Source organism: Ovis aries, chromosome 20 (assembly GCF_016772045.2).
Source record: "Ovis aries strain OAR_USU_Benz2616 breed Rambouillet chromosome 20, ARS-UI_Ramb_v3.0, whole genome shotgun sequence".
Classification (NCBI taxonomy): domain Eukaryota; kingdom Metazoa; phylum Chordata; class Mammalia; order Artiodactyla; family Bovidae; genus Ovis; species Ovis aries.
In genome coordinates this window covers 49176155-49199012 of record NC_056073.1, presented here as the reverse complement: position 1 = coordinate 49199012, position 22858 = coordinate 49176155, and the positions used below count along the sequence as shown (strand labels likewise).

General features: G+C 51.2%; 2 protein-coding genes across 2 annotated transcripts; one reads left to right on the top strand and one right to left on the bottom strand.

Annotated features, from left to right (window-relative positions):
• Positions 1–327: 327 nt before the first annotated feature.
• On the bottom strand, positions 328–9023 carry FAM217A (family with sequence similarity 217 member A). Its single transcript, XM_060403801.1, has 5 exons — positions 8328–9023; positions 5190–5274; positions 4306–4380; positions 4150–4217; positions 328–1973 (listed from the first exon to the last, which is right to left on the bottom strand). The coding sequence occupies exons 2-5, from the start codon at positions 5250–5252 to the stop codon at positions 761–763; spliced, it is 1419 nt and encodes a 472-aa protein (XP_060259784.1). The 5' UTR covers positions 5253–5274; positions 8328–9023; the 3' UTR covers positions 328–760.
• A 6858-nt stretch (positions 9024–15881) lies between these two features.
• LOC121817356 (testis expressed protein 56) lies at positions 15882–22825 on the top strand. Its single transcript, XM_042236858.1, has 3 exons — positions 15882–16074; positions 22140–22245; positions 22552–22825. The coding sequence occupies exons 1-3, from the start codon at positions 15882–15884 to the stop codon at positions 22823–22825; spliced, it is 573 nt and encodes a 190-aa protein (XP_042092792.1).
• The last annotated feature ends 33 nt before the right edge of the window (positions 22826–22858 follow it).

Sequence of the window (22858 nt, the reverse complement as noted above, 5' to 3'; positions counted from 1 at the left end):
CTTATATAGTGGGATCTAAGAAGATGATGCGCACGGACTGTTTCACAGAACAGACAGACCTACAGACACAGAAAACAAACTCATGGTTACCAGTGGCGAAAGAGGGAGGGATGTATTTGGAGTTGGGAATTAATAGATAACACTACTACACGTAAGGCAGATGACCAACAGGCACCTCCTGTATAGGACAGGGAGGCTGTGCTCCATACCTGCAGTAATCGGTGTAAAATCTGAAAGAACACCGGAGACACTAAAGCAGCTATAACGAAAAGTCACCGATTCTATGACTAAAATGGAATAAAAAAAAAAAATCAGACCAGTGGTAAGTAAGTCTGTTATACCATTTATTGATGATGGAATTACACTGGAAAATAATCACAACAAACGAACCACCTTGAGTAGAATGGTTTTCTAAGAGAAACATTCCTTAGAAACGTAACATGTAAGAGACTCAAATATGTCACCAGGGAAGCCCACGGTTTACGTGTAGCCATCTCAGCTGGGGCTCTGACAAGCTCCATGCCGCGGCACATTCAGGGATTCTGTGTGCATGTGCGCACGTGTGTGTGTGTGTATGTACACACGCACAGGAGTGAGCGAGTGCGTGTGTGCGCGTGTGTGCGTGTAATACCTGTATCTCACAATGAGGAGCCATATTTGTGACTGTGTAATACCTGTATCTCGGAATGAGGAACCATATTTGAGCCGGGCTTCTTGGAGTAGATTTGCTCATGTTGAGATGCAGGAAAGAAGAGAGGTGTTATTTTTGGTCAGTGGGTGAGCACTTACCCTTAGCTATTAATGAAGGTGACAAACAGCAGCTCAGCTTCTGAACACAAAATGGCCTGCCCAGCACCACACCTTTCCGGTAAAGTTCCTTTTTGGCCCTCGGTGCCTGGCTCTCTTCCCTGTGACCATCAGGAAAAGACAGGGCTGTGGGTGAAATCGGTGTGGGAGACTTTGGCGGCAGGCATCTAGCCGAGACCGTTTTAACCAGCAGCTGAGTCGTCTGGACAGGGGCGGGCTTGATTGTGAGTTCTTGGCATGGGTTTAAAATGGAGATGTTGGGATCCTTAACGTCATCGTGAATGGCAATGACCTGTTTTGGGGTGGACGAGGTTTTCAGAGCTGGTCTGGAACCCCACTTGTATTTGCCAGCGCTGTTCCAGTTCCACTTGGGAGCACGGTATTCAGGCTTGTAAGAACCAGAACTGTTTTTCATCTTCTCATGACTTTTCTCTGCACAAGCCATCTGAAGCCCCACAGCATCAGGAGGTTTGGGCTGTCTCGTTTTGGAGACAGCTTTGGAGGAAGGGGGTCGTTCGGTGGCGACCGGGGCACAGAAGGAGGTCTGGAGTCTGGGCCTCTCTCTCTGAATGGTCAGGTGCTGAAGTCTCTCCATGTCCAGCAAACGAGCCATCAGCGGCTCCAGGGAGCTGGCCGGCGTCTCCACTGACATTTTCCAACTGTCAGATTTTGAGAGCGCTACTTTGTGCAAGTCCAAAGTACTGAAAGGAGGGGGGAGAAAATCAGGATATGGAAATACTTCATTCAGTTCCTCTGTGAAAGGTTCTTCAACATTTTCTATTGTTTCTGGCTTTAAGTTCAGGTCCATCTTTTTACAATAGCTGAGTAAAGCATCGTTTGCTTTTTCATTTTCTGATAAATCACTTTCATCTGTTAAATTTTCCTCCACACTGCTATTTCCACACTTCAGATTCCAGTTTGGAGCAGTTAAAAGTTCTCCACTGTTGTTTTCTAGAGTTGAGCATAAATTAATATGAGGCTCACTCGTGTCCTTGAAAGAGTCTCCATCAGCATATGGACGGCAGAGACTCAGTGGTGCCCGCAGTGCAGGGTGGGAGCCAACTCGCTTGTCCACTGAAGCAGCTGTCAGTGGGTTCACACCGAAGAGCCTCATGGGATTATTGGTCATATTACAGCCAGTTTCCATTGAAGATATTTTGAAATCCCTTAAAAAATGATTCATATAATGAATGGTTGGTTGCCTAGAATTAAAATGCTATTAAAATAATGAATAAGAAAGCTTTATCAAAGACTAATGTTTAGCCCCCAGTGGCATTCTATCTTCTGTAACAGAAACATGTTAATTTTCAAATACGCTCCAACTATATACAACTATCTATGTTTTTAAAAGTATAGACTAAAATAATAACTGGGCAGTCCTTTGTACATGCATAGGTGACTAGACCATTCTACCTAGAAATGGCTAACTGACTCCGAATGGCCACGAGGCTACACGTGGCTGATCATAGCTGCTCGCCTATGAATATACCCTACGTGTAACTAGGATGTCTGAGAAGGAGGCTCTCCACCTCAAACTGAAATCACACTGAAATGTTTATTGGATTAGACAAAAGGACACTCTCAAAGAGTGTAGTCAGGTTACTTAAGAAAGGCTTCTACTTGGGCCACTGTGGTTTTTAAAAAGTAGTCTAGCCAAAATAGGAAGCAAAACAATGTCTAGCTATAAACAAAAATTATCCCAGATATAGCAATTTTCATCTGATGGTACACTTTCATTTTAGGGGTAATACTTCTAGATATTATATTCAAATGAAAACTGCAAAAAAGCCAGGCCATAGGATACTGAATTCACAGTTATACGTTTTAAACACTTACTAGAAACAGTGCCATGGAGAGATTCGATGCATTAATTGACATATATACAGTTGCATTATCTTCTTGCTTCTTTTAAAGCCAACTTACACTAAAGTCAACAAAGTAGTCTTGAGGGGTTTACAAAAACTCAGAAAATGGTAAAAATCTATTCATTTAGCTAAGCACTAGGTTTAATGACTTGCCTCTGAAAAATCACAGGAAAATCACCTTAAATCTATACTTGATAACAGACAATCCATGTAGCAAAAAAACAGAGAGCATGGAATCTCAATATGGAAGACTGTGGCTGGACCCCTTTGCCACCAGCTTACAAAGTGGAAATTATCCACCCTGGAGGTGGTCTGAGAGGCTAGACGATGACACCAACGCACTCCGCAAACTTAAACACTCAGGTAAGCTGTCGAGGCTTTTACATGTCGCGACATTGAGGAGAAACAGCTCATTAGCAAAATGTTTCCCTGCCCTCAAGCTTCCAACTCTGCACCAACACCAGGCCTCGCCAGCACCAGCTGTGAACACCCATCAACTCTGTGTAGTCCTCCCAACAGCCCACGAGGTCGGCGGTTTCATTTTCTCCCTTGGGCGGATCAGGGGTCCCAGGCCCAGGCTGGCCGAGGTCACGCATCCCGGAAGCGGAGGAGCTGGGGTTAAGCCGGGGCCGAGGGTTCCGCGCCCGTGGCTCCGGCCCCCGCCCTCTCCTGACTCCATCGCGTCCTCTTGCGTCCCCTGACCTCATCCTGCGAGCTCCTGCTCTGAAAAGCAGCCTCCCCCACCTCCCATCGGCACCATCAGCCCGGACACGAACCACTGCAACCCCCCGCACGCCGCCGCGCTGCCTGGGCTTCGGCGCGAGCAGGGCCGCGCCCCGGGCGCGCAGAGAACCCTCGGCGGAGGGCGCCGCGGCTGCTGGGGAGACGCCCGACGGTCAGAAGCGGGACGGCGAGCCGCCCAGCTCAGCAGCCTCCGCAGACGACACAGGGCGGCGCTCAGTCCACGGAGGCGTCCCCGTCACTTGGACTGGGATGTGGAGACGCCTTCCAGCTGGGGCTCACGCACACCCAAGACCCCAAAGGAAGAGGTCGGCCCCAGACAGGCTCTGAAGCGAGGAAGGGGGCTGCGGGCCGGGCTCTCACAGCCGGCTCAGCCTTCCGTCGCGGGTCTCCTGCCCCCTGTCCTCACCTATAAAAAGACGCAGAGCCAGCAGGCCTCCCAAGCGGGGCTGCCCTGCGGCCTCGGAGCAACGCAGGGACGCGAGGAGCCCGTCGCTGGCGCCTGCACCGCGCCCCTCGCCGGGGCTCCTTCCCCTCTGGAGGGAAGCCCAGCCGCTCCTCGCCCAGCCCCTCCGCGGCCAGGCCCGCTCACGCTCGGCCAGTCCCTTCCCCAGGGCTGCCCCAGGATCTGCACACAGTCCTTTTTGCTTCTGGTTGTGTTTTGGCCTCCTACTTCAACTGAGGAGCTAATCCGTCTGTAGCTATCTTTGTCTCACAGTCATAAACACTCGCTCACCTGAGCTCCGTGGTGCTTGCTTCCCTCACAGGGTAACTCCACAGCTGGAAGAGCCCTCGTTTACTATTCTAAGAAGAAAACCACAGACGTTTTAGTAACGGCATGCCTTTTTAAAAAGAACAAAATACTTTCAGAGTGTGACAGATAGAACCCCACCTGTGTTCTCTGGGGCACGAACTCTGAGAAACTGAGCTCCAGCAGGAGCTGCTTTGCTGGAATTTCCAGGTGGGTCTATAAAGCGGCAGAAGACATTTAAACACCCAGCATCTCTACTCCCGACTCTTGTTCTAAGAATGTACAGTTCTTGTTCTAACCAAGCAATATATGCCAGAATCTGATAATTCACCCTTATATACATATTGGTCTGTACTGACCTCAGTAGGAATAGTATAATCCATTTAAAAAGATCAGCTAAGCACTGTTAACTAATAACACTTGACTATCATTAAAATTGTCTTTATTTTATTAACAGTTAGCTGTTTTACATTTTGATCAAAAAAAGCAGATGAAAAAGACTAATTCTTTCACTACTTCAAAATATAACCGTTTCAACTGCCTTAAGGCATCTTAAGAGCTGAGACCACCTCCCTTTAGGCAGTGACTAGAACATATTATATTCATTAGAATGTTAATTTACATTTATGATATTGTTATATTGAAAAATGCAATATAATAAGATATTCACTTAATGACCTATTTGCAGCTTTGTAAAACAGTAAGCGAAAGCACTGACTTGACTTGTTTGAAGAACTCCATCGAAATAAAATTTAAAGTTTAACTTAGAGGAAAGAAGCTTTCTTTAAGGAACATACAATGCCATGCTAATGTGCTGTGAATTATTTAAAACCAAATATTTATCCTTACCTTGTTAATTTTGCCTGAAAGAATGTGTACGGGAAAAAGATGACAATTAATAGTTACATAAAACTGGTGATACTCAAAACAAGCCCCTTTAACATGAGTGGTTGTTCCTGTTACAAGTAGGGATGTAAGTTTCCGTATATTTATAAATATAAGCAGACACATCCAGGATCTCTTACCACCTGTGGCGCTGTCCCTCCCAGGTGGGGGGCTTTTATTTTCAGGAACAAGCGCTTCTGCATCCAAATTCCAGCGAGACAAGCTCTGAAACAATATTTGTTTCAATAAACTTAACGTAAGAAAATTTTACAAGCCCAAGTACATGACTTTATAGGTCTTTTGGGTAAAATATGACAAAAGGCACCAAGTTCTATGACCCCCACCTCCACCCCATATGGACACTCAGCATTTCTGAGGAGCGGGAAACGTTCGCCTTCAACTATTATCAGCTGGATAAGACCTCAGGAAATGGAAAGGCTTTTATAAGAATTGATGTCTTCGTTTCAAAACTGATTTCAAAAATATGATAAAGTGTCCAGTTCAGTGTGTCCTGGGCACACGATGGCTCATTCACTAGATTTTATGTATCTGAGTATCAGATCTGAGAGTCTATGAAAGTCTTTCCATCAACAGAACAAAATTCTGTGACCCTCACATACTCAACACTGACTAGCCCGCATCTCAGTCCAGACTCCAGATGTTGAGAAACATGCAGGAACTGTTTTGTTTTTTTTTAAGGCAAGACATGAATAAGGAAAGGTGCAGTAATCTACTGAGGACCCACGTTCCAGACACTGCGCTGACCGCTATGGGCAAAGGCACGGGTGTGTGCAGGAGAGGGTTGCAGTAAGGCATCCTAGAAAAGAGAAGGTGAAGAGGTGGGCAGTTTACTTTTAAAAAAACTAATATTTGAGGGCTTCCCTGATGGCTCAGTGGTGAAGAATCTGCCCGCTAATGCAGGAGACATGGGTTCAGTCCCTGATACTGGAAGATCCCACACGGAGCAGCTAAGCCCACGCAGCTCAACTGCTGAGCCTGTAAACTGGGACCACTGCAGCTGCGCGCCCAGAGCCCGGCTCTGCGACGGGGGCCCCAGCCCTGCGAGGAGAGCAGCACCACTCGCCCCAACGAGACCAAGCCTGCAGGCAGGGGCAGAGACTGAGGACAGCCAAACCAAGGAAAGAAAGAAATTTTTCTTAAAGTAACATTTGAGGGATGAACTCAGCAGCTTTGTTACCTCAACTGAGAAAACCCTTTGTAAACTAAACTTTAAGCAACATTCACACCAATGAAATGTTAGGTAGTATTAGGTCGTCATCACTGCACTAAGGAGAAAGAGGGACAAACCAGCTTAAATACAGGATGAGAATTTAACTGATCCGCAAGGAAGTTACCTCCTGGCAGGAAGGAGAGCTGACCTTTGGAAGGTGGGCCTTGGTTTATCTTTTCCTAGAGGCAATGGCACCCCACTCCAGTACTCTTGCCTGGAAAATCCCATGGACGGAGGAGCCTGGTAGGCTGCAGTCCATGGGGTCGCCAAGAGTCGGACACGACTGAGTGACTTCACTTTCACTTTTCACTTTCATGCATTGGAGAAGGAAATGGCAACCCACTCCAGTGTTCTTGCCTGGAGAATCCCAGGGACAGGGGAGCCTGGTGGGCTGCCGGCTATGGGGTCACACAGAGTTGGACACGACTGAAGCGACTTAGCAGCAGCAGCAGCAGCAGCAGAGGCTTTTATTTACCAAAAAAAAAAAAAAAAGTTAATAAAATTCTTTGTTCTTTGAGAACATGCTTTGGATCTAGTCTCTGCATGAGAATCACCAGGGGTGCTCTTCAAAAATAACAGTTGAGGGTTTCCCTGGTGGTCTAGTGGTCAAGAATCTGCCTGCCAAGGCAGGGGGCACCAGTTTGGCCCTTGGCTGGGTAAGGTTCCACAGGCTGGGGAGCAACTAAGCCTGCACACTGCAGCTGAGCCCGAGCCCTAGAGCCCGCAAGCTGCAACTCCCGGGCCCACGGCCACAACTAGGGCCGGTGGTCCACAACCAGAGAAGCCAGCACAGTGAGATGCCCTCACACCACAGCCAGAGCAAGCCCGCAGCCAGAGCAAGCCCGAGCACGGCAAGGAAGACCCAGCACGGCCAAAAAAAAAAGTAAATACATGCAATTAAAAAAAAAAGTTGAGAAACACAGATGCTGATTAAGTAGGATGAGGCCAGACACTTGTATTTTTAGAGCCTCCTGACAGATTCTCAGGCTTCTCTCCCCTCTGTAATCCTGGTTCCCTGGGACTTCCCTGGTGGCTCAGAGGGTAAAGCGTCTGCCTTCAACGTGGGAGACCTGGGTTCAATCCCTGGGTCGGGAAGATCCCCTGGAGAAGGAAATGGCAACCCACTCCAGTATTGTTGCCTGGAGAATCCCATGGACCGAGGAGCCTAGTAGGCTACAGTCCACGGGGTCACAAAGAGTTGGACAGGACTGAGCGACTTCACCTTCACCTTCAAGGTGCAAAACCACCTGTGAGAGAACAGCCCTACAGTAACACGATAAAGGGCAGCAAACGAAAACTGCCCCACCGAGATCACAGCGAGATCACAGCAAAGACGAATCGAAGTCACCCACCGAGATCACAGCGAAGAGGAAGTGAAGTCACCCACTGAGATCACAGCGAGATCACAGCGAGATCACAGCGTAAGAGGAAGCGAAGTCACCCACCAAGATCATATTGAGATCACAGCGTAAGAGGAAGCGAAGTCACCAGGTAAGGAAGGCCGTTGCCCACGACATCTGCCACATTGTAAACTCCCTACAGGTGGGAAGTGGGCCCTCCTACTTGATATCCACCTGCCTTGCCAATAGTTTTCACAGAAAACATGTAAGGCTATTCAACAGGTGAGGAATCAAGGAGGCATGTTTCATGAAATCCCATTGCAATCAGAAATGTTTGGAGATTTGCAGAGAAGCTGGTTAACTTGTCCTTTGTTAAAGGACATAAAAATGTTCCGGGCAGTCTACGCAGTACTCTGTAACTAAGCGGGAAAAGAAATTGAAAAAAGCGTGGACATATGTATGACTGAACCTCCCTGAGCTGTGCACCCGACACGAACACAACACTGCCGCCCGCCTAAATTCCAATATAAAATTTAAAAAGTTTTTAAAGAGAACTTTTCCGTCTGGTCTTGCGAACGCACCTCGAGGTGGAGTGCACACTGCTCCCAGAGAGAGCAGCAGGGCCCGCGGGGCACCTCGCAGAGGCGCTGAGCGCGGCGGGTGGGTGGGGAGGCGGCGCTGCGCCCCCCGCGCTCCGCTGCACCTACCTCCCAGGGGACGGCCGCGCCCGGGCCGGCGCCGCTGCTCTCACCGGCTTTTCTGCCCATCTTGCTCCTCGGTTTCCTGGGAATCCTGCTCAGGTGTGGGGCAGCACATGGAGGGTGAGGCCCGCGGTTGAGGCAGAGAGAGCGTCCAGAAGTTAAGAAAACGCTTTAGAAGAGGAGAGGCTGGCCTGAGGGCAGGCCGGCTCACAAGAGGGGGTTAACTGGGAACCCAGGCCAGCCAGACAGAGGGAGAGGGGCACAAAAAAGAGAAAACGGGAAGGCCTAAGTGTCAGAAGACGGAAACGAAGGTCTGAAGCGAGAAGGGAGCTACTATCCCATCGGAAGAGTAAAACAAACTGGCGAATCGTCTGGAAGGAAGACACAGGGCCGGGCTGTCTGCTTTCCAGCATTGAAGCCAGGGGCGCCGTTGGAAAGCGGGGTCCACCTTCCGCACGGGCAGCGCAGACGCCCCGCGCCGCCACCCCGCCAAGGGCCTCAGCTCCGCCGAAAGGCCTGTTTCCCACCCCAAACGACCCTGGGCCCGGGCCGCCGCCGCTCGAGGCAGAGCCTGCGGGCGCAGCAAGCGTCACGGCTTTGCCGAGGCAGATTAAGGCGCGGGTTCGGACCCGCTGCAAAAACGCAGACCGACGGCAGCTGCCGCGGAGAGCAGCGCGCTCGCCGGGCGTCTCCGGGAGGGACGCCGCTGGGGGACGCTCGGCGCCCGGGCAGCCGCCAGGCGGGGGCGACGGGGCGGGGTGCCCGGCCTCCTAACGGGGGCGGGAGGGGAGGGGAGGGGCGGGGAGGGGGGCGTCCGGCCGGCCCGGCCGCCTCTTACCGCTCGGCGCCGCTGGCCCCCGGCTCGGCCCCGGCCGCGTCTCCGCGCGCGCTGCCGCCCGGGCGCCCCAGCCGCTCCGCGCGCCCGGCCACCGGCTCGGCGGGCCTGCGGGGAGGACAGAGCGCGGCGCCCCCTTGCACTCCGACCCCCGCCCCGACCTTGACCGCGCCCCCTGACCCCTGACCCTGACCTTGACCCCGGCCCCGCCGCGGCCTCCCGCCGGACCCTGCAGCAGGTCCAGGCTCCATCCTTACCTTCAGCCCGGCCCCGTCCCCTGACCGCAGACCCGACCCCGACCCTGCCTCGCCCAGCCAGCCTGCTCCCTCCTTCGAGACCCCGATTTGGGTTTGCAGTAGGATTTGCTTTCAGTTCGTTGCTCACCTGTTGCATCAGAGTTACTGATTTAAATTTCTCACTCGCTACCTTTTAAACACCTTGAAGATGAGACCGGGCCTTTCTCTGACTGGCAGAGTGCCTGGCATAACAGACAGTCCGTACTGTTTGGGTTAAATTACCCCCGAAGTGACGTTTTTCTGTGTGGTTACTATGTTCAGGCCTCCTGCCCAACGTTTCATAGAGATTAACCAGTGTAACACTCAACAGCCCAGCGAGGGCGGTACTTCTAGGGATTCTTGTTTTATAAATGAGTAACCTGGCCTTAAATATTACATTTCCCAACTTACAATTTCTTGAAAGCTAGTGACTTGGGTACATGTGGGTGTCCACATATTCCTAGCTAACACTGACTAACGTATCTAAGTGGGAAAGGGTTTCCTGTTCTCTGGCTGGAGGACAGAAGCGATGCGTGTATGTGGACACGTGTGTGCGTCTCACACATGTGTGCGCGCGTCACCTGTGTAGCTTGTGCAGCCCCCATCCTTGCTTTCTGTCTCTGCTTTTCCTTTAGCTTCGGAACTTGACCTGCTCCCTAACCCCTTCAGGTCCTTCTGAGCTGTGGCATCCAGGGATAAGCACACCCTCTAAGACCCTCTCTTTTTTTCCTTGACGGAACATATTCTTAAAAACGCTCCTGTTCTCTCTGTTTGATGATTCTTCCTGTCTCTGGAGACTTTTTGAAGGCTTTGCATCAGCATCAAAACCCTGCCTCCCTTCCCCCAAGTTGGTAAGGTTTTTAGCAACACATGTTCAACACAGCAGTGACCGCACAGTCCCCACAGGGTGTTCTGGGAGAGCGAGGGACCAGGCCTCTCGAGGGGCGGCAGGGCCAAGCTGTGGATGTGGAGGGTGCGGGGTGGCAGCCGGGGAGCCTGGGCAGAGCCTGGCTGCAGGCTGGTCTGCCCCTAGTCCAGCCCTGAGAGTCAAGGCGCGGGCTGGACGTGGCTGTTTTCCAGAGCAGCTCAGGTCCTGGGCCAGCCTTCTGGGCCAGCCTTCTGGGCCAGCCCCAGGCCTCTGCGGGATTTGGTTCTGCTGCTCGCCTTACTTCCAACCCGCTCCTCCCTATTAACCCATGAAGCAGGACCAGGTCGCCTCTGTCTCTTGGCACTGGACAAGCTCTTCCGTCGGTCAGGACGGAGCTGGTCCTGGTGGGCCCACCCTGTGGGCCAGGGGCCTTCTCCCCACCTCGGGCTCTCTTGCTGTGGGAAGGTGACGTGGACTCTTGACAACTACTTTGGAGAGTGCTCTGACATACCTTCCTTCTCATTGTCCAGGCTGACGGACAAGGTCAGGAACAACGGTGCTTAGCTTCTCGTTCTCCTGAAGGGAACAGTTCTCTGCATCTGCCCCCCTCTGCCAGCACCCTCTGTGGCTCCATACATTCCCTTCCTGCTCCCTTGATTCTCCCAGGTATTGCCAAGCTTGGGGCGGGTCGTGTTCTGCTGAAGGATCTTGTGCGGTGTAACTATGGACTTGCTTTCAGAAAGTCAGGACCATCTTTTCTAATTACTAATATGCATTTCCTTGGCCGCACTGCATGACACGCGATATTTTAGGTCCCTGACCAGGGACCGAACCCATACCCCTGGGAGCGGAAGCCTGGCGCCCTAACCACTGGGCCCCCAGAGATTTTTGCTCTCCGTAAGACTCTATAACAGTGGGAAAGACTCCGACTCAATTACGGGCAGCTTGCATTTAGTGTGTCCAGGTAACTCGGTTTCCCTTACCCCACCCTCCACCGGCCTCCCGATTTTCCAGCCTCTGCTTTGTCTTTCAGTCAGGGCCAATTATATTTATCTCCAACTTGGAACTCCATTTTTGTGAGATTTACCTTAAATAGCCTAACTTCCTTGTATTTGTATAATTCTGCTCTAAGAAATATTCATGGAGTTACTTTTAGTTAGAAGTTGTGTTTTTGTTTGAAAAATTAAGCTTGAACACTTTCCTTCCTTGTTTGGGAGGCCCCAGTTGTGTTGTAAGAAATCTTGTTAAAAACCTGTTTCTAGAAGGTGTGTGATAGACGTGTGCGTGAATATACACACAGACATCAGGACGCTCCACACCTGCCTCTGTTGCAGCTCACACTTTTGATCCAGTTCTCAATCATGTTTCTGCCTTTATTTCGATTTTTCTGCAAGATTTGATTTCTACTGTTTGAGTTGCTTTATATGTCTCCCTGTCCTCCAGATGCCTGTTCTCCATAGCTGGGTTTTCCTAGCTTTATATCCCCCTCTCACTTTGGATTTGGGTTTGGGTTTGGGGATCAGAACTTACTCTCTGGGTGGCATTAACAGTGAAGAACCTGCCTGCTAGTGCAGGAGGCCTAAGAGATATGAATTCAGTCCCTGGGTCGGGAAGATCCCCTGAAGGAGGAAATGGCAGCCCACTCCAGTATTCTTGCCTGGAGAAACCCATAGAGCCTGGTGGGCTACAGTCCATGGGGTCGCAAACAGTTGGACACAGTGAGCAACTTCGCACAGCACTTACTTTCTGCTGGCAGGAAAGCTGTGGCTTGGATCCTCCTTCCGGTAGCTGGGGCCTTCCCACCTCAGCTGCTTGGAGCGGAACACTCTCTTCAGCACGCTCTCCTTCAGGAACCTGGAGATAATCCTCTCTCTCTGGACGTTACTGAACACCTTGCCCTCGGGAAGCCAGCTGAGCTTGTCACACCCCCCATGGAAAGTGGGGGGTGGGAGGAGCTCGGGAGACACGGCCGTCCTCTGCGGGAACAACGACAAAGAAAGGAATTGCCGTTACCTGGAAGTCAAGAATGAGAGACCAGCCTGCCCAGAAGACCAGCGCCCAGTGGGAGCTGTGGGAGCAATTGCTCTGATAACACGCGCGCCCCCCCACCCGGGGGGCTGCCAGCCCTTCAGGGCAACTCAGGGCATCACAGTGACTGGAGGAGCGGGGCACGCCGAGGGGAGGTCTTCCTGATCCTTTCTAGGGAGAAGATAATACTCGACCCCAGGTTCGGTTTTGAAAGGTAAGTGTACCGGTCACTGAAGAGCAGAATTTTAAGTAAGAGGGGCTCAGAACAAGGCTCACAGGGGAGGGGTTTGTGTCCTCAACATCAGCACCTCAGGCTGAGAGCAGTTTGGCCACAGTGAAGGTCACGCAGCTACTGAACTGAAGGTCACAGCTGGGCTTGGCACCCCACCTGCCCCGTGAAGACTGTTCACACCCACCCCAAACAGTGTTCTTGCCACCGTACCGTCATCAGAGCAAAGGGATGAAATCCAGCTCCTTGAAGAAGACATACCTGTGGCAGAAAACACTTATTCCTCCAAGTTTATTTAAAAATAAAAGGTAATCATTGTGGCCTCCTGATTTCAGCCAAGGTCAGTGAACAGATTGCTGGAAAGATTCCAACAGCTGTTGTTTAGAGCAAAGAGTAAGAATATATAGATCAACTCGCAGCCTTCGAGAGCCAGCTAATTGTTGTTGGGGGGAGGGTGGGGGGGATGGAGGCGGGAAGGGATAGTTAGGGACACGCACACACCACTATATTAAAAATGGACGGGACCTCCCTCAGGGTCCAGGGGTTAAGCATCTACCTTGCTGTGCAGGGGATGTGGGCTTGATCCCTGGTCGGGGAACCAAGATCCCACATGCCACAGGGCCACTAAGCTCACGTGCCACCACTACTGAGCCTGCATGCCAAAAACGAGAGAGGCCTGCACGCTGCAACCAAACCCAGCACAGCCAAAAACAGACACTGTCTTAAAAATGAAATGGGAAACCAACAAGGACCTGCTGCACAGCGTGCGGAGCTCTGCTCCATGTGAGGCGGCAGCCTGGATGGGAGGCGGGCTTTGGGGGAGAACAGATAACGTGTGTGCAGGGCTGAGTCCCTTTGCTGTCCACCTGAAACTATCACACTATTATTTGTTAATCAGCTATACTCGAATACTAAATAAAATGTTAAAAAAAATATACGGGTCAAATAAAGAACAGGCCTGTGGTTGCCAAGGGAGAGGGGAGTAAGAGGGGAATGGATTGGAGTTTGGGGTTAGCAGATGTGAGCTGTCATATACAGATGGAGAAACAAAGTCCTACTGTATAGCATAGGGAACTATATTCAACATCCTGTGATAAACCATAATGGAAAAGGATATGAAAAAGAGTGTGTGTATATGTATAACTGAGTCACTGTACAGCAGAAATTAGCACATTGTAAATCAACTATACTTCAATTAAAAATATAAAAAGAACATATAGGTCAATTTATGTGAACTGGAAAAACTCAATTTTAATAGATTCCCTTCCTTGGCCTTTGAATGGCTTAAAACATGGTTTGTTCTTCCCTATTTATGTAAAAGAGGATTTAGAATAACCCAGTCACATCTGCTTGGAAGAGAGAAACTTCTGGCTTCCAGAATATTCTACCCTCCCTCTCCACCAATTCCTTTCTCTCTCCAAAAGCACCTGTGAAATTGTGAGACTCACACTCTATTCCAGGGGCTCTGGTTAGTTCCACACCTATTTAAAATGTATTTGTATTTAAAGTACATCTTTCTGTTTACTTTTTAAAGTTGCAGTTTTTAAATTTGCAAGTTGAAAATTCAGAAGTGGAATTTTGTGTCTCCTGTGCTGGGGACCATGATACCATCATGACTTTCTTACAGTCCTGGCCAAGGGTTTTGACGCTTGATAAAAAGCTGGCCCTCAGGCACGCCCCCCAGTGGTTAAAATGCTGCACTTTCAATGCAGGAGGCGCGGCTCTGTACCTGTTCGGGGAACGAAGATCCCCCGTGCTGCGCAGCGCCACCAAAAAATAGGGGGAGAAAAACAAACAAAAACTTAAAAAACACTCCTAGCTTTCACCATGTGAAGCTGAAGTGACGTTGCTGAGTCGTGTCCAACTCTTTTCGATCCCATGGACCGTAGCCTACCAGTCTCCTCCATCCGTGGAATTTTCCAGGCAAAAGTACTGGAGTGGGCTGCCATTTTCTTCTCCAGGGGATCTTCCTGACCCAGGGATCAAACCCAGGTCTCCCACATTGCAGGTAGATGCTTTAGCCTCAAAGCCACGCAGGAAGCCCAGTTTTTGCTGTGGCTTTTCCTGTTTCTGACCATTCGGCAGTGTCCAGCCAGTTCATGGAACAGACCAACTATGGTGAGCCTGGCTCAGTTGGAGCCTGGCCAGGATTACCTATAAAAGATTTCATTCTTTGCATTTTTGCCCAATTTCTGGGAGTAGTTCTTGGCACCTCCTGTCTTTCTTGGGGGTTGTGCCTTCAGGTGTGGGGATTTAAGATCATTTAGTATGTCTGCTTTTGTTATTTCTTTAGTTATTTTTATTGAAGTGTAGGTAATTTGCAATGTTGTATTAGTTTTAAAGGGCTTCCCAGATGGCACTGGTGGCAAAGAACCTGCAGAAGACGTGAGAGATTTGGGTTCCATCCCTGGGTTGGGAAGATCCCCTGGAGGAGGGAAAGGCAACCCACTCCAGTATTCTTGCCTGGAGGATCCCACGGGCAGAGGAGCCTACGTGTACATCAAAGCGATTCGGTCATACACACAACACACGCACACACCCACACACATGCATTCTTTTCTGAGATTCTTCTGCGTTCTGTCGAGAGGCCACTGCAAGCCACCGAGTGCAGGCCTCTGTGCCGCCGGTAGGCCCTCGTTCTTTGCCTGCTTGACCCTCCGTCTGCTTTTGGACTACGATGGAGAACGGCTTCGCTAGTAAAGCTGGAGCTGAGCATCTTTTGCTTGTTTCCTTTTGTCTCCTCGTGTTAGTCTAGGTTAATAGAGAAAGAGGTGGTCTAAGAAAATAAGCAGCAGCTGAGCTTCTTACCTGGGTTAATCTGGACATGTCCTCAGCCGTGGATGATGACGCTCTTTCCCTGGTTCTGCTTGGAGACCTCGCTGCTGTAGCCACACTCCCCGGGGCCAGGTAGGTCTGCAGAGCCTTAATTAGATTCACACAAGGTGCTCGGCTTCCACTGGGGGCCGGATGGGAACATACCACTGATGTGCGCACACTGGGTTCCCCTCCTGTAGGAAAGCACCCTGCCTTCCTTAGGTATCGTCCGTGTCTGGACAGGAAACAGGTTTCTGCCTAAAATCCCCCTCAGACTCGGGATATTTGTGAAAGGCGAACTTCCTCTGGGTGGGAGATGCGAGGCGCACACTCAGGGTTCCAGGCTTGAGCTCTGGGCCATTGTGACCCTCAGAACGCTCAGCAGCCAGAGGGCAGAAAAGAGGGCGCATGGTGCCTTCCTGGAGATGACGGGGAGCCTGGAGCGAGCCGCTGCCGGGGCCTCCCCCGCTCCGCTCTCCTTCCGCTCTTCTCCGTAACCCAGAGGGTCATCATGGGGACAGCCAGGAACAGCCAAGTGGAGCTGAAACTGCCGCTCCTCGAGAAGCCTAAGACCCCGAAAAACTACAGCCACCCTGAGGTTCTCCGTCACACCTTTGAGACTCTGTCCAACCTTCACAAGCTGCTTCCCAATCATCTGATGGAGCTGCTCCACTCCTGCCAGAGTGAGGAGGACAAGAAACAATGTATGTGGGCGGAGGGCAGGCGCCAACTCTTTAGGAAGCCTGCAGTTTATCGCGGTACCCACGCCCCCTCTGTAGTCATGCGTCGGTGTGTGCTAAGCCGCTTCAGTCACGTCCGACTCTGCGACCCTATGGACCATAGCCCGCCAGGCTCCTCTGTCCGTGGGATTCTCCAGCAAGAATGCTGGAGTGGGTTGCCGTGCCCTCCTGCAGGGGACCTTCCCAACCCGGGGATGGAGCCATCTCCTGCGTTGCAGGTGGGTTGTCTACCACTAAGGCCCCTGGGAAGCCCCTCTGGTCACGAGTGAGAAGCTAGTCCTGCAGAGCAGGTATGGTTCACGCCTGAGACCTCGACCACGTCCATCCTTCGTGCTGTGGGGCCACGTGCTCAGAGCTCACGCGCGGGTCACCTACACACTGCCTTTCCCAGCGCCGCCTCCTGCTCTTTTGTGAATCGGGAAAGACGGGAAGGGGCCTAAGTGACAAAGACCAGTGAATGTACAAGTTCGTTCCTAGATGTGGTTTTAAGCTTAGTGGGATAACCTCCCAGTTAAAGGTCAGGCTTTGAAGTTTACTCCTTGCTCTGTTTCCTGCCCCTCCTTCTTCCTTTTTTCAGGCTTGCACCGCCCTGGAGGAACACTGTTCTCCCCCAGGCCTTACAGGCTTTGCAGTGGGCAGTGGCTGCCCCTCCTGGATCAGTTAGGGAGGGTGATAACTGGACTGATTTGCAGAGTTGGGTGGAGCCTGCCTCCCGAGTTGTTCGAGCTCAGGTGAAGGGCAGAGGTAGATGGTAGCCACCGGCCCCCGGGGCCTTAGGGAGTGAAGTGGCAGCTGCCACACTGATGAAGACACAGGTCCTGGGTAGGAAGGCGGGTATCGCGGTGATGATTTTAGAACATAAGGCTGCTTTGGTGATTTGTCTTCTGGTGGTGGTGGCTTAGTTGCTAAGTCATGTCTGACTCTTGCGACCCCATGAACAGAAGCCTGCCAGGCTCCTCTGTCCATGGGATTCTCCAGGCAAGAGTATTGGAGTGGGTTGCCATTTCCTTCTCCAGGGGATCTTCCCAAGCCAGGAACCGAACTGGGTCTCCTGCATTTTGTCTTCTGATTAATCCCTAATCCCTGTACAGTATTGTGAATCAATCCCAAGATCCAAAGATTACACAGCAATCAAGAAAAGTGTAAGGGCCTCATAGAATAGACAGACATTATACGCTGGCAATTCACAGGATGAAATACAAACCGCCGATAGACATGAGAGGGGTTCAGACACTCTGGTAATCAAGGAAGTAACAGAAAACCAAGGAGGGGGTTTTCCCCTGTGGTCTTGTGGCTAAGACTCCAAGCTCCCAGGGCGGGGGGCCTGGGTTCAGCCCTTGGTCCAGGAACTCGATCCCACATGCCACAGCTGAGATTTTGCAGGCTGCAGTTAAAGATCCCGCTTGCAGCGACAAAGATTCAAGCTCTTCCGTGCTGCAACTGAGACTCAGTGCAGCCAAGGAAAGAAAGAAATATTTTTAAAAAGATAAATTGAGGAGATATTTTTAAGCCATCAGAGGGGTCAAATTTTGTAAGATCAGTAATGATAAACATGTGGGGAAATTAATACCCTCACAATTGATGGTATGTTCATTGCTTCAGGCTTTTTCGAAGGTAATCTGAAAGTCTTTGTCAAAGTTTAAAATGTATGTTGCTGGCTTACTGAATGAGCTCAGTAAAGAGTAAGCAGAGTGTCCTGGGACTGCCAGAATGGGGGGGTGGTTAAAGCAGCGAATGGATGGTCTCATGGCCTGGAGGCTGGAAGTCCAGAGCCAGAGTGTAGGCAGGCTCTGAGGCGGCTGGGAGAGGACCCTTCCTTGCCTCTTCCTGGTCTCTTGAGTTTGCTGGGAATCCTTGGTGCTCCTCAATTTACAGACACATCACTCGACTCTCTGCCTCCGTTGTCTCAGGAGCGTCTGCACATGTGACACCCGTCTTCTCCCTGTGCGCGTCTGTCTTCCTACAAGGAGCACCATACTGGATTAAGAACCTGCTCTGCTCCAGAAGAGGGCTTCCCCGGGCGGTGCTAGTAAAGGACCTGCCTTCCAATCCAGGGGACGCAAGAGACTCGGGCTCAACCCCTGGAGTAGGAAATGGCAACCCGCTCCAGGATTCTCGCCTGCAGAATCCCCATGGACAGAGGAGCCTGGTGGGCTACAGTCCATGGGGTCGAACAGAGCTGTACACGACTGAGTGACTTAGCACACACACTGCCCCAGTATGACCTCATCTTAACTACATCTGCAGGTTATTTCCAAGTGAGGCCACATCCGGGGATGCTGGGGCTTAGGAGACGCTCCAGTCCCCAGCACTACAGCACCTTTGCCTAAAGAAATCCTCACGTGCCTAAAAGAATGCTTAGCATTTTCTTACATAGATAAGTTTGTTGTTCATAGTTGGGTATCTGGCGCCACTGGATGCTTTTCAGACCTTGTGGGCTTAGAACAAAACTGAGCCAACAGAAAAATCCGCAATACATCCTGTTAGATGCGCGTGTCCTTCAACTTAGCAATTCCACTTCTGCTTAGTCACCTGGAGAAATACTGGCCCACCCTGCACAGAGATGCAAGAACAAAGGTGTGTGTCGAAACACTTTATAAAGGTGAAAAGTTCTAAAAAGCCTATTAGCATTCAACAACAGAATGGTTAAACAGACACATTCATACTGTGAAATACTGTTAAAAAGAGTCGATATTAAAACATCTACAATACACACTGCAGAGTTTTAATAACAATGATTCCATTTTTGCCAAAAGAAGACTGTAAATTCATAGATGTAAATATGTACATGACTGTTTAGAAAAGGGTTCTAGAAGGCGACACAGCAAATTCGGGATGGTGGCAGGATAGCGGAGAAAGGAAGAGGTTCCTTTGACTGTTGTTGACTTTGAACTAAAAGGCCCGCCCAGTATTTCTCCAGCAAAGATGGCTTTACTCGGTATCCACGGAGAAGTGCAAATCAGCAAACCACAAGGAAGTCACCACACGGCAAGGACAGGGGAATGCTTTTACGGAAGGTAAAGGAAGCTGGGAGGGAAACCACAGGAGCGAGCAAACCGGGCGAGTCCTGCGGGAGAGGAGCGGGGCGGGTCTGTCTTCTTCCGATTTGGGCTCCGCTGTGGACACAGGGCTGAGCGCGCCCCCTGCTGGTCTCCCGGCTCAGGTTCATTGATTTTCGGCACTGTGTACACCGCTTCCCTGGAGAAGGCGATGGCAGCCCACTCCAGCTCTCGTGCCTGGAAACTCCCATGGACCGAGGAGCCCGGTAGGCTGCAGTCCATGGGGTCGCGAAGAGTCGGACACGACTGAGCGACTTCACTTTCACACATTGGAGAAGGAAATGGCAGCCCACTCCAGGGTTCTTGCCTGGAGGATCGCAGGGAGGGCGGAGCCTGGCGGCCTGCCATCTGTGGGGTCGCACAGGGTCGGACACGACTGAAGCGACTCGGCAGCAGCAGCAGCAGACTGCCTCCCTGGTGGCTCAGACAGTCAAGAATCTGCCTGCAACTCGGGAGACCTGGGTTCCATCCCTGGGTTGGGAAGATCCCCTGGAGAAGGGAAAGGCTACCCACTCCAGTATTCTGGCCTGGAGACTCCCATGGACAGAGGAGCCTGCTGGGCTACAGTCCATGGGGTTGCAACGAGTCAGACACTACTGAGCGACTTTCACTCGCTATACTTAAGCTGTTAAATTTTATTTTAATGGAAGTCTTTCCATCCATCTTTAATTTTTGTAATTGAAATTCAGTTTTAAAATTGAAAATGGAGTGAGCGTTTATGTGAGGTTGGAGAAGTGGGTTTTGATTTCTCAATATTCCAGTTATATGTTGATTGTTTGTTCTCCTAGACTTCCAGTGTCGACACAAATAGGTGTTGACACGCCTTTAGCAGTTGGTGGTGATCCTGCCATGTAGGCTTCGGTCCCCTGAATTACCAATAGATTTGAAATCCTGACAATCAAGCAAACCCTACGCTCTTGCTGTTGGGCCGGGGGAGCCTGAGGGAGGCTGGGCGGCCCAGCTGTGTGGTCATGGGGCTCAGGAACCGCTGTGAGAACCCTGGCCTACGTCCGCAGGCGGGAGCCCCATACTCAGGCCTGCTCTTGAGTCACTTGGTGTGATTTTCTGGCCTCTAAGGATGAAGCTGATCACTGTCATTATACCATTTAGTTCACTTAGTCTGGATGAGGCAATGTTCCTGGGGGTCTCTACCAATTACCCTGCCTGGGAAAGACCTTCAGGGATCCAGCCGGTGGAATAATGGGGGCTGGATGAGCTCTGATCTAATTCCGAGTCTGATGCAGGGCCTCCCTGAATCTCTTGAGGCTCAGCTCCTCTTCCTGCCGCAGCTGTGTGACAGCTTCTTCTCACCTGAATGGGTTGCAGAGATGCTCAGAGCACGGCCTGCAAACTGGCTTTTGCTTCTCAACGTGTTACCAGTTGGCAAAGAGATAAAAAGCCTGCCCTGCAAGGTAACTCAGCTCTGTCAGTAAATGATGTGCATTTTAACTGACTTCCCTTCTCCCTCCCTCTTTTCTTTGGAGGGGGAGAGATGGTTTTGATGAAGGAAGGAAGCGGTGTCCTGGAACACGTTCTGACACAAGTTCTGTCTCACGGCTGACGGGCGATCTGATTATGGGCCATCCGTGTGAAGCAGCGCGTGTGCCGTCGGGGCAGTGTGTGGTTACTATCACTGAAGGGCTTGCCCTTTGAGAATCACAGACAGATCACACCAGAGAGCCTCAGTGCCTGCCCTGTGCAATCCTTCACTCTCTGCTTGCTGGGCGTCTCTCAGACATCCAGGCCCAGGCTAAGGTCTAAATGCTGCTCACTGGTATTTTTGGAATGAAGAAATGGCAGAGCTAAGTAGCAACTAAATGGCACGAATAGCCGTTCTCAAACCAAGCAGAGATGGGAAGGAACACCGAGTTGCTCCATTGCTCGCTGCACCAGGGCCTCCCTGGGGCTCACGTGGTGAAGAGTCTGCCGGCTGGAGAAGGAAATGGCAACCCACTCCGGTACTCTTGCCTGAAGAAGCTCTTGGACAGAGGAGCCTGGCGGGCTACAGTCCACGGGGTCGCAGAGTTGGACAGGACTGAGCAACTGATGCACAGAATGGAGGAGACACTTGCTGGCGTGAGGGTACACTTATCTGTTCTCGCATCTCCTGCAGGAAGCAGGATGGGGCAGGCAGGATGGGTCCCCACCCCCACCCCCCTTCTGGAAGTCTTAGGGCCTCACTGCCTGCCACAGTTGGCCTCGGGCAAATAAAAGACAAAGTTGTTTACTGGCAAAAAAAAAAAAAAAAATCTGCCTATAGTGCAGAAAACCTGGGTTCAATCCCTGGACTGAGGAGATTCCCTGGAGAAGGGAATGGCAACCCACTCCTGTATTCTTGCCTGGAGAATTCCACGGACGGAGGAGCCTGGCGGGCTACCGTCCAGGGGCAGGTGTCACAGAATTGGAGATGGCTGAGCGACTAGCACTAATTTATTCTATTACTAGGTGAGAATTCGGAATTCTCTGGCTTAGAAAGGATCTTGGAAAGACATCAGTTTCCAAGAGAGATTAATCTGACCCCCAAACCAAGCAGTATGCCCCTGTGGAGAAGGAAGCAAAGCAACAGTGCCAATCAAGGGTGGAAGAAATGCCGCCTGTGGAGCAAAGGCACAAGGGAGCCTCCGATGTCGACCATAGTTGTCAGGTAGGCGGCCAGCTTTGCCCCCGGCGGGCCTGTTTAGAGACGTTACAGGATGACCACGAACCCCTGATGCCTCAGCTAAAAAATGACTTGAAGTCGTCTCTGGCGTCTGTGGTTGAGTGTGAAAACAAGCTCTGCTCTGCATAAAACACAAGCTGCCTTTTCACCCTCCGCTGCACCCAGCGTCTATAGGCGTGCTCAGAGACGGAGCAGGCGTGTGGGATCCCCGTGGGCCGCCGCATTCCAGGTCGGGGAGTGGAGACCTAGCTGGGCTGGAGTGGGATTCTAGGGACCCAGCCACTGGGCTGCAGGGCTTTTGTGCTGCACAGGTCAGGAAGCACCAGCCCGCCCCAACACGGCCAGGGACCCAGGGTGCAACCCTGAGTGGCCGAGCCGTGCCTGTATTCCTAGTCCACCAGATGCCTTCTTTTTCACGTAAGTGCTCACAGCTATACATTTTCCCACTCAGCACCAATTTTACTGTGCCTCGTAAGTTGTGTTTTTATTAGATTACAAGGACAGTGAAGGCAGCTTTCGGATGTGTTTTTTATAAGGGACCGTCTTAAATGAGAGTGAAGACGGGACAATAACATGAGGGAATAACCACTGATATGGAATATCATGTTCCTGGGAAACGGTCTAATTCTCCACATCTTTTCGGCAGATGGATGGTGGAACGAAACTAGATTCTAACTGACCCTCTGATGGTCCTGCTCCTTTCTGTCCATTCCTCCCTGTCAGATGGCTGAAAAAGAACATGCGACCCATCGAAGACCTTGCCTCCGTCACGCAGAGGTTGTCGGTGTTCGGGCCGATAGAGTCGGTGACTCTGTGTGGACGGCAGAGTGCCGTGGTGGTTTTCAAACACATGGTCTCGGCCTGCAATGCGGTGAGTGCGTTGCAGAGCAGGGCGCCGGGCAGCCTGTTCCAGTGCGCCTGGCAGCAGCCGTTCATGTCGCGAGAGCTGACCCTGCCCCTGACCAAGGGCCCACAGAAGTTCCCCAAGCGCGTTTGACATCATTTGTTTTCCATCAAGGCTCCAGCACAA